The following is an 11,928-nucleotide window of genomic DNA, read 5'->3' as shown; positions in this document are numbered from 1 at the left end:
TATGCATCATAACTCACTACTTATCAATCAATAGGAGGAACATAGTGAGTTTGTGAGTCGGCAGCCGATTTTCGCAGCGCGTATGATAAACACCTGCTGGCGTGAGCCAACCAGCGTGCAGCTTGTGTGACGTCATGCTTAGCGACCACCCTAGCAACGTGTAAACAAACCGCCTAACGTGAAGCAAGTAGGTAGTTGTTGTTTGTCGTGTCTGCAGGGCAGGTGATGCATATTTTCTTCGTGAGACTTGGGAATATATTCAAGCAATAAGCAGGAGGAAGCGGAAATAACAGTCACTGTTGTAGTGTAGTTTTTATGTGTGAGTCTGTTAAATAAACGAAATAAGACTTAAGTGTACGACAAATACAAACAACTGTTTACTGATCTAGTGTAACGTAACGAGTGCCTTGATTCATTCAGGAAAAAAAAAACATTTAGTATGAGAGAGTAGCGACTAGCCAGGGGAGTGTACTGTGTATATACTTTGTGACACAACACTTGACAACTCTTTGTCTCTTGCCTGCATGACGCACACCTAAATTGGAAGAGACGCTCAGCTGACGAATTGCCATCGGCACGTCGTAGTATTTACACAGCAGCGCCCACAGCACTATGTCAGCTGCGACGTCAACATGAATGGTCCCCACAGCAGCACCCACAGCGAGGACGTTTGGTCATTGATATCACGAAGTGAGTCTTCGAGTCATCTCCCAACCCACAACATCTTGCGTGTTTCTTGCGTTGTGATGGGCGCGGGCGTGGTACTGTAGCATCCAGTTAAGATGAGTGCTAAGAGGAAGCCTCGGACGCCCACGCCGCCCCTAGGGAAGGAGAATGCAGACGAAGAGAGCGAGGATTTATACGCTGGCAGGAGAGTCTCTGTGTCTGAGTTCGATGCGCAGGACTTCGACTGCGAGAGTGTCAGTTCCCCGGGGGCGTCCAGCACATCATCTGAACCAGGATACGTCAGGCAACCCGGCTTTGAACATCACGCCCATGAGTTTCGAGCCACGCCGCCTACCCCTTTACTTGCGGGCGCTGGCACCTCGGGCGTGACCACCAACCTTTCAACCACCTTGGTGGGTGGACCGCCCATCAGGACCTCCCTACACAAGTCCTCGGTGCTACAGTCTCCTACAGGATCCCTCTCCTCCAAGGGCAGCAAGAAGAAGAAGAGTAACACCCATGAGGCTCGTGGTGACAACAAGAGTGATGGGTCACCATCCCCCAACCCCGCCAGACCCAGGGGCAAAAAAGGTCAGTTCTTTTTTGTTCTTCTGTTTAGAACACACACACACACCTTTTCTCTTCTCCCCTCATACATAACACTTCCCCCCACACACAATCTGTCTCTTCCTCACTCATTTACTTACTTTTATCCTCTTCACCACTGATCGGCTCGTTAGCCGCTTGGGCGATCGGTCACGTCTCTGTTACGCAATGTTGGCAAGTACTGGGCATGCACCGGCTCCTGAATGTACCTGAACCTGCTCCAGTGTTGGTCAAGTCTGGTCTTGAAACAGCTCACACTCTGTGCCGTCACAACACTTTCTGGTAGATTGTTCCAAGAGTTCACAACTTTCACTTGCTTATGCTTATGCATCTCAATTAAGTCGCCCCTTGCCCGTCTGTAGTATAAGCTAGGCAAGTTCAGGCTACACTGTTACAGTTTCATTTTCCTACATGTTGTCCATCTCTCAATTACTCGCTTCTTTTGCCTGTTTCTCGTTCACGGTTGCTGTCTCTCCTAAATACCCACTGTGTTTGTCTCCTATTTTCTCAGTGCCTCTGTATCATTAGTCTTTCTTTCTCTCTTTCTCTCCCTTTCTCTCTCTCTGACACTTAAACCCCCTTACATCTAAACAACATCTTCCACTCTTAACAAAATGAGAGGCGAACATAGCACTGCAAATTTCACAGGAAAGTGGAACCTGCCAGGAGGGAAGATGCTTGGTGCTCTCGCGAATATCCCGACTGATGACGCGTGGGAGATTAAAATTAGTGCAGTTTTGCAGTGATGCGATATACCTGCAGCGAACTATTGACTCATGTAAAAAACAGGAATAATTTGGCTTTTGGCTAAAGGGGGGTGGGAAACTCGTAAATACTTTAAACCAGCTCGTAAACAGTAAACAAAAAAAAAACTTGTGGTGGACTATTATGAAGAGCGATTAAAATGCCCGCCCACAAAATTATAGAAATTTTGGGGCGGTACATAGCAAATGATTCAGTTAGGTTAGGTATGATGAAACATTAGTAAACATTAATTAAATAGGTCTGTTAAATCCTGTTGTTTTGAACTGCTTTGACAATTGCGAAGCCGTGTGTTGTGTTATAAATTAGACGAAGGAATCATCTGATGATTAGACACCATGAAGCTAACCTAACCTCACCCCTCCAAGTAGCGTTAGTGTTTAATCATCAGGTGAAATAAGCTGGGGTGCCTAATCCCTAGGTTATACAAATAAAGTGTTTGTTTTCTGTAATGTTGACGAAAATAAGAGGTTGCTTAGTAAGGCATCTAAGGTTAAATCCCAGTCATATATCTTGTCTTACGTTTAGGTTTCAAAGGTGCGTCGCCTTGCCCATCACCAGGAGTTAATTGATGAATTCACTTTTATTTGAACGAAAAAAAAGGTAATAATTAATTTTCGTTCAAACACTTCATTCAAACGTCCGATCGCCTTGAAAAAGTAGACCAAGAAAGATTAAAACACGGAAGACACTTCGATAAATCGCAACATTAAATACATGTGGCTTCTTTGGTGTGTAGACTTTGGTTTTGAAGTGCGGCAAGTCATGCTAAAGGGGAGAGGGGGGGGGGGATATGTTGCCCTGATGATTAAACACCCTAACGGTAACCAAATTACATCAAGCGCTAACCTAACCCCTCCAGATAGCGTTAGGGTGTTAAATCACCTGGGGTGCTTAACCTCCAGGTGATCTGAGAGAGCAATTTACGGATTAACAGCGGTAATGATGTTGAGTTACAGGATTGGTTCAGGGTAACTTGACATGTAGTAAAATGTTGCCTGCTAGGGTACAGCATATTAATATATGTTTAAGGACGATATATACCAATAGTTTTTTTCATCTTTTAATCGCGACTTTTATATCTGTTATTGTACAGTATAAACAGCGTCTGATCCGTTTTGTTGAATTTCGTTGTTCGTTAGAGATAAACCTATTACTGTTTACCTGTTATTATACAGTACGTTAGTTTACCAGTTTATGTACAACTATTTACTTTACTTGTTATTACACCGTCTGTTAGTAAACTCTTGGTCAAGTCTGGTCTTGAATGAGCTCACACTCGGTGCCGTCACAACACTGGCAACTTATTACAAAAGTTCACAACTTACAGTTTTCTGAACTTGTGGCTTCTTTAACCTAAGCTATGACCCCTCGGAGGTAGTATAGGTAGTAGGAGCTATCAAACAGGGAGGTCCTATCGCCTGGGAAGATATTGGAAGCATAATGTGTTGTCTAATGGTAGACCCTGCTGCCATAGGGCACCCAAAAAATTGTGACCAAGTCCCAGGTTGCTGATCTGACTTCTTGTCTCATTTACACACAATTGCAGGGTCTCAATTGTTTCTCTTACTTAAACAGCACAATATACATATATCATTTCTCACTCTTGATATTTTTGTATTTATTGTATTATTATTATTATTTACACTAAGTTTTATAAATTTTATTATTATTAATATAAATTATTATTTTTTTTTTTATTTTCGCCCACCAGGCCTTGATGTGGGTCATAAAATGACCTGTGACTGGGTGGGCCAATGCCCGTAAAAAAGACCCCTTGCCCGCCTAGAGTATAAACTAATCAATTGCACACCCTCCTCCTTTGGGCGTTTTCAATCAAGTGACAATCTCTTGCATATCTCGGGGACCATACGGGATGACACCAAGTGGGGAAGCACCTTGGACTCCTGTAATTTCTAACCTTGTTACACTCTTAAAGACCTTAGCTGCTGAAACGCAGTAATACTATTGTAAGGTCAACGATGCGAAAACATTTTAGAGAAAGCGGAAGTAGTGAATACAACACAAATATATGTTAGAACATTACACATCACATCTTTTTTTTTTAACTGAGGACGACAATAAACACGGCGATGTAGGCAAGACTGGGATAAATCAGCTGAAAAATTACAAAATAGGTCACTGGAGCGACATCAGCGTAGATAAATCAGGGACCACCACACGTACGGGGAAGTACAACCAGCCACGTACGATCATTATCAACAGAGATGATAGATATATTGCACGATGACAAAATCAAAACGATGATATTGGAAGAACAACAAAAAAGGAGTGAAATTACGATATTATATTTAGAGCCAACTGAAGTAGAGCGAATGACAAAATAGAAATAGATAACATTAAAAAACTCCACTATAACAAATGAAATACACATAATTAATCAGAAACAAAAAATCACTATGTAACAGTGACAAAAAATACATGACACAAAACAAATAAACTACAAGATATAATAGAACATCAGCACAATAAGGCTTAATAATTTAATGAATTGTAAAAAAGTCTTCTTTCCTTTGTGTTGTTGAAGAAAGAATGAGAGCTGGTGGGAGGGAGGGAGGGGGGTGGCCACATTAAGAAGCAACAGGAGGTTATGCTCTAAAAACTAAAGGCCTTGAAGATGAAGGGCCCGAGTGGAAGGAACAAAGGGGCGACAGCAATACTTTTATACCAAACGACCTCATTATTGTTATACCCGCCACTCATTAACATATATCGGCTAATCGTGATGGATCTGGGGTGGGTGTAATAGGGACACGCGCGTTTTGGGCCATTCACCTTATACCCGGCGCTTCCTATTAGACAGTCACTCTCCCTATACAACGCACACCAAGCTTCCAGCTCCAGTGTGATGTATTTGTGAGAGGTGTTCAGCAGCTTGGTGTGTTTCTGTGACTAGATCCGTGGAGTGAAACTGCGAATAAGTCTGGACTGTACTGAACAACTATTGCTCTATACCAGACTAGTGTCCAGCTTCTGTACTGTCAGCTTTATAGTCGTTCATACAAAGTACGCAATTCAACTAATTGTTCATCCTTGTCGTGAAATCCTCCGGAAGTCAATCTACCAATAATTTGTCCTTTCGATAATGCATTCGTTAGGTCAATGGTGCTGCTTAATAGGTTTGGTTACTTCATTAAATGATACTTGTACAGTCTCGTTCAAGATCCTTCGAACACTGCTGGAGACAGCTGGCAACTCAAGGCCGTTTGTTTACTATAGTACGTAGTATAATATAATACGAAACAACAAAGCCCAACCATAATTAAGCAAAGGGGAACTACGTAACCAATCACCGATCACTTTTACATTTATTCATAATTTTTACATACTATAGTAAACAAACGGCCTTGAGTTGCCAGCTGTCTCCAGCAATGTTCGAAGAATCTTGAACGAGACTGTACCTCATCCTTTTATGACTCGCTGTATTCCTGCAAGTCAACAATGAGTGCGGTCATGTGATTTTCTGCATCTACCAATAAGCAATTAACTTAATTAGCGACACGTTTAATTAAATCTTAAGGAACATAAAGATAAATTGAAACGTTATCTTTTGAATGGTGTGGTCAAGTGGTGGATGTAACTTAAGACATTATGATCCCTAAGTTGAGGATCGCGAAGAACTTACCCAGGAGGTCATCATTCATTCTGCTTCATCTCCACTGTACTTTGGGGACAAAATTTCATCTATGAAACCTTAAAAATCGTGAACCCAGGGTGCTGCCAGATAGTCCTCAGTACTTGTGGTAAGAATTTCACTGTCGAAGCTCTAACCTCCTGAAATGGGACTCCTACCACTGGCTCCCCAGTATTTTGGATAAGAATTCGTACTTCGGATTGTCAATGGAGTCAAAATACAGCTGTCACCATTGGCTCTCATGCTATTAAAGTGCCGTCTCTCCCCTCATCGTCTTGCTCCCACTGGTATGAAACTATAACTGTCTTTTTATGAATATATAGAGAAGGTTTCACAAATTATCCAAGGGAGGATTGCACTAATATTAAAAGTGTACCTCACGTAGGACTGAAAGAACACTTCAGTTTAAGTCATATCGGTTCGGTGAAAATTCTAATTGACAACAATTTTTACTTGGCCCCGCCCCTTTGTTCATCAGGCTTCCAGCATACATAAGCATTATTGTGAAATCGTTTTTCTTCCTATTTTACGGGAAGAAACGTAATAAATTGGAATTTTCATAAATATATAATATATAATATATATATTATCAAATATACGATTTACATGAATCGTTGGCAGCTTCCCGAGGCCAAACATAGGTATAAGACGTCGAGTGATAAATGTAGGTTCATTACCTAACTGTGCTTGGTGCTCGCATACCATCAGCTAAGTTAAGTTCAGTTGAGTGACCAGTAGTCTACATGGCTTAGAAAAAATAACGAGATTGTATATAAAATATTGCGCAACTAATATGCAGTCTGCTATATCCTGATTCAGTTTAATGAGTTTGTCTTGTGAGTCTTTACGACAAGCAAGGTATATGGCTTTGGTGATAAGAATCTAGATTATATGAGAATTTAAACAACAAAACAAAGTGCTGTTAATTACACTACAGTAGCGATATGGTCTTAGTATATAGTCTATTATGGTATTACGCTGTCAGATAAAAACACTGTATAACCCAAAGCAATTTTACAGCAAAATCTAAAAACGTAAGAATAAGTTGACATTTAGAGGCACATTAACAATTAAAGGACAATTTATAAGATATAGAAAACTTACATCGTTTGTTTCCCCAAAATTAGTCTGTTATTTCCTGCAAGTCAACAAAAAGTCGCCAATGGTAGAAGACTTTTGTATGATTGTCATATGAAATAGGAGTTAGGATGCTGTTTCCCAGCCTTGGCAAATTCAGGGTCGAGCGTGAAATTGATTTTGAGGAAAGCTTCACGTTGTCATTAGAAAAATGCATAGAACATAATTATGTATACACTGCCAAGGCTTTCCTTGCTTGAAGCTCCAGAGATCTTTTCTTTTACTGTACATGCTACTATCCATTTCCTTGTAAGCTTATGACTTCTGGAAACCCATAAGAAAACACAAACGCTTTATTTTTCCATTGCAAAAAAAATGAGTGGAGATCGCTTAAAGAGCGTGCCTTCATAATTGACAAGTGGAACAAAGGGGAGGAGCCAAGTGATTTATCCACAGCTAGCTAATCAGCAACGCTGAACGAGTCATTTATTAATGATTTATTTTCCCTTTTTATTCAGTATCAGTCATTCCAATCGCAAAAAAAAATCTTCACTCTTTTATGCCATTGCTCGTTTCATACCATAAGAAAACTTCTTATTTTTTATTGTGTACTACCTTGACTGTAATAGGCCTCTGTCAAGCTTTGATTTCAACAAGAGTATTTATAAATAAGGTTTGGAATATCATGCACTTGAACTATGATTTTATTGAGTTACTATTCGAGGCGACCGTAAAGATTAACAGTAATTCAAAGATGCATTGGTTAAATCAAGAGCAGATCAAGACAATTGTCGGGGGAAGGGGAGAGTGAAAATAGCGAATAACCGATGGGGCGCGGGCTTGTGTGTGTGTAGGGAAGGGTATCTCCTCTCACGGATTAATTTAGTTCTCATATTTGTCTTAAATAAAATAATGCAACCTGGACATGTTTCTGGGTATGGGTAATGGGTAAGATGGGCAAGGCAGTGATGGGTTAACCGTTAAGGTAAGAGATGGGTAAGGCAAAAATGGGTTGGGCAATGACGAAGAAAGGACTAATATTTTGTTGATAGACCAAGAGAGTGTTTCATGTAACAGGGATAAGTCTTAAACATAATACATAAATTAATAGGAAATACCAGTGCAAGTTGTGGGAATATAAAGTTGGCTTCATGTGAGTTCCCAAGAGCAAGGTATTTGAATATGAAACCTCTAATTTACAGTCGCGTTTGTTTATAGAACAATACCTCAAAGACAGAGTTGTGTCTTATATTTTTAATTGCTGATGACTAATGTAATTACTAATCTAGTATACGCGTTTAAAGACCTTAGTTTTTGAAGTGCTGTAATGCATTATAGCATAAAACACCAAAGATGGCGCATGGTCATAATTCACGAGTATTTTCTTTGGTTTTCTTGCGCACACACACATACACACACACACACATATCTATATCTATCTATCTATCTTTCTATATATATATATATATATATATATATATATATATATATATATATATATATATATATATATATATATATATATATATATTTGAGGGAGATGTGAGATTTATGCCTGTCAGTTCTTATTCATGTTCGCTTGATAACACAAATTAATGTAAACGTCCTGTGTTACCCTCTCTGCTGGTCCCGAACATTTATAACGAGTGGGCGACTCCTCAATACTTAAAGGAGAAACTTAAGTTTATAGTAAACAAAAAGTGCAATGGCCGGATGGGATCACCTGAAAGCTCGTCCTCCACTTTATTTTTACATTAATAACAACCCTAACCTAACCTAACGCTAACTTAACTAGCCTAACGCTAACTAGCCTATCATTAACCTAACTAGATTAGCCGTAACGCTAACCTAACCTAACCACCCAGGTAGCGTTTGGGTGTTTAATGATCAGGTGAGGTAAGCTGGGGGAGGTTGAATCTCCAGCTAATCTACATAAGAGCATACGAACATAAGAAAATAAGGAGTCTGCAATAGGCCGGTTGGCCTGTGCATGGCAGCCCCTGTCGAGAGTTACTATCACTCTCTATCATCCATAAATCTATCTAGCCTCCTTTTAAAACTTTCCAGCGTTCCAGCACTTACTACAAAGTTGCTAAGCTTGTTCCACTCGTCCATCACCCTATTTGTGAACCAGTTCCTTCCTTTCTCCCTCCTAACCCTAAACTTATCCAACTTAAATCCGTTGCTACGAGTCTATCCTGCTTTGATATTATAATAAATTTATCTATATCCCCTTTATTGATTCCTTTCACCCACTTAAATACTTCTATCATATCTCCCCGCACTCTTCGTCTTTCTAGGGAATGCAAGTTTAATTTCTTTAACCTATCTTGATATGGAATGTTTCTAAGTCCCGGAATCACTTTCGTCATTCTTCGCTGCACTGACTCCAGTGAATTGATATCCATTCTATAATAAGGGCACCAGAACTGAACCGCATAATCGAGGTGCGGCCGGACTAGCGCAAGATATAGTTGCAATAAGACCTCTGCACTCTTATTACTTACACCTCTAGATATAAAACCTAATACTCTGTTTGCCTTATTTCGAACATTAACGGGCTGTTTTCTAGGCCGTAGGTCCGGGCTTACAAATACCTCTTTCACAAGTCGATCTTCTCTAGGTTGATGTTGTTAAGGCTGTATACATTGACAGTATTTGTTCTTCCAATATTAAGTACTCTGCACTTGCTGGTGTTGAATTTCATTTGCCATTTTTCTGACCACTCCTGCAGTTTATTTAAATCCTCTTGTAGTGCATTTGCATCCTGCCCTGAATTAATCTGCAGCCCTATTTTGGTGTCATCCGCAAACTTGCTTATGTCACTGCTGATCCCAGTATCAAGATCATTTATGTAGATTATGAACAAGAGTGGGCCCAGTACTAACCCCTGGGGAACCCCACTGGTTACACAGCCCCACTCAGATTTAACACCATCTACACTGACTCTCTGTGTTCTATCGGTGAGCCATGATTTTATCCAATTTAAGACTTTCCCTTCGATAGCATGAGCCTTAACTTTTCTCAGGAGCCTATGATGCGGTACTGTCAAACGCTTTGCTAAAGTCTAAGTAAATAACATCGTAATTTTCGTTATTATCTACTACCTCTAAGACTTTCCTAAAAAACGTCAGCAGATTTGTTAGACAAGATTTTCCCTCTGCAAACCCATGTTGAGAGTCGTAGATTAATTTTTTCTCTCCAAATGCGATCGGATGCTATTTGCTATAATTGATTCAAGAAATTTCCCCACTACTGACGTCAAACTAATTGGCCGGTAATTTGACGATGATGTTCTGTTTCCCTTTTTGAATATGGGTACTACATTTGCCTGTTTCCACAAGTCTGGCACAACTCCCATGTCTAATGATTTTGTAAATAAATTTACGAGGGGTCTGCTAATCTGTTCCTTACACTCTTTCAAAACTCGAGGGAAAATTTCATCCGGCCCTGGGGATTTTGTCTTCTTTAATTTATATATCTTCTTAAGAACATCCTCTTTTCTGATAATGATATTCTTTAATTTCTCTTCTTCATTTCCCTTAAATATCAGTTCCACTTCTTGAATTTCCTTGTGAATTTCTTCTGTGAAAACTGATAAGAAGTAGCTGTTTAATGCTTTGCTTATTTTCTCACTATCATCGATCACTTCCCCTCTCTCTGACTTTAAAGGTCCCACTTTGTCCTTGACCTTTTTCCTCTATACCTGGAAAAATCCCTTGGGACTCGCCTTGGATTCTCTTGGTATCCTGATTTCGTAGTCCCTCTTTGCCTTCCTTACATTTTTCTTAACATTCCTCGATAGTTCATTATACCTATTTCTGAGCTGCTCCTCCCCTCCCTTTAATTTCTTATAAATTCCTTTCTTTATTCCTATGTTAAGTTTTTTGGTCATCCACCTTGGCTCATTCTTATTTGACCTTATTTTCCTGTATGGTATATTTTGTTCATGTGCTTTACGTAGTATACTAGTGAATTTATTATAGTCTTGATCAATTGTTGTGTCGCCTGTGACCTCACCCGTTCCTACTGGGCACTGACCTGACTGTTCCTAGGCGACCTCACCTCGGTACCTTCTTAACCCCTCATAATCCGCCAATCGAAAGTTTGGGACTCTGACCATATTGTCATTGTTTTTCGTTTCCCAATATAGGGTGAACCTGATTTCTCTGTGATCACTGTTCCCTAGTTCTTCTCCCATTGTGATATCTCTGATAATATTTTCTTTATTTGTTAATACTAGGTCTAATATATTGTCACCTTGAGTAGGTTCTGTAATTAGTTGTTTTAAAAAGATGTCCTGTACTGTGTCTAGGAAGTCTTCAGATTCATAGTCACCTACAATGTTTTCCCAGTCAATATTTCTGAAGTTGAAATCCCCCATAATGCACAGGTTGTTGTAATTTGCTGCCCTACTCATTTCCTGCCATATGGGCCGAGCTGCTTTTTTCCCAAGACTTGGGGCCTGTAAATCACTCCCATAACTAGTTTTCCTCTTCCTTCCGCAATTTCTACCCATACAGACTCGGTTCCTATTTCATCCTTTATTGAATTATTAATACAACATTTTAATGTATCCCTGACGAAGAGTGCGACCCCTCCCCCCTTCCTACCTTCTCTGTTCTTGTGAAAAAGGTTGTACCCTTCTATGTGATACTCTGATAAAAAGTTCTTGCTCGCCAGATTCCTCCAAGTTTCGGTGATTGCTATGACGTCTACATTCTCGGTGCATACAACCACTCTCAGCAAGTCTATTTTATTTCTAACGCTCCTACTGTTTGTATAGTATACATTTAAACCTACCCTTCCCTGCTTCTGTTTTACCCCTTGTCCTGAGTAACCAATTTTACTCCCCGGGACCTGCTTGTTTTTTAACTCCCACTTACCTCGACCTCTCTCTACTGGCGAACCCCCCCTTTTGAGTGACAATTTCACGCTCCAGGGATGCAGACAACGTCTTTAGCCCCGCGCGAGACAAGTGTACTCCGTCACAACTGTACAGGTAGTCGTTGCCAGTTATCAATGAACGCCCAACCATTGCTTGCACAATGTTTTTCCAGTCGGCAATTTATAGCAGTTGCCCTGGACAGCCATTCACCACCAAGTTCTAGGCAAGACACCACATACTATCGGGATCCTTCCCCTGTCTCTAACCTTCCCTA

The 11,928-nt window shown here is 40.2% G+C and overlaps 1 protein-coding gene across 1 annotated transcript in view; it reads left to right on the top strand.

Annotated features, from left to right (window-relative positions):
• The first annotated feature begins 213 nt into the window (after positions 1 to 213).
• LOC121867101 overlaps positions 214 to 11,928 on the top strand; it is a 176,096-nt gene continuing 164,381 nt past the window's right edge. Inside the window, exon 1 of the mRNA XM_042366858.1 lies at positions 214 to 1,257. Within this exon, the coding sequence (XP_042222792.1) occupies positions 783 to 1,257 (475 nt within the window). The 5' untranslated portion in view covers positions 214 to 782. The remainder of the gene's footprint in view (positions 1,258 to 11,928) is intronic.

Source organism: Homarus americanus, unplaced genomic scaffold (assembly GCF_018991925.1).
Source record: "Homarus americanus isolate GMGI-L3 unplaced genomic scaffold, GMGI_Hamer_2.0 scaffold6317, whole genome shotgun sequence".
NCBI lineage: Eukaryota > Metazoa > Arthropoda > Malacostraca > Decapoda > Nephropidae > Homarus > Homarus americanus.
The sequence above is the reverse complement of the archived record's forward strand: the minus strand, read 5'-3'. Positions and strand labels throughout refer to the sequence as shown.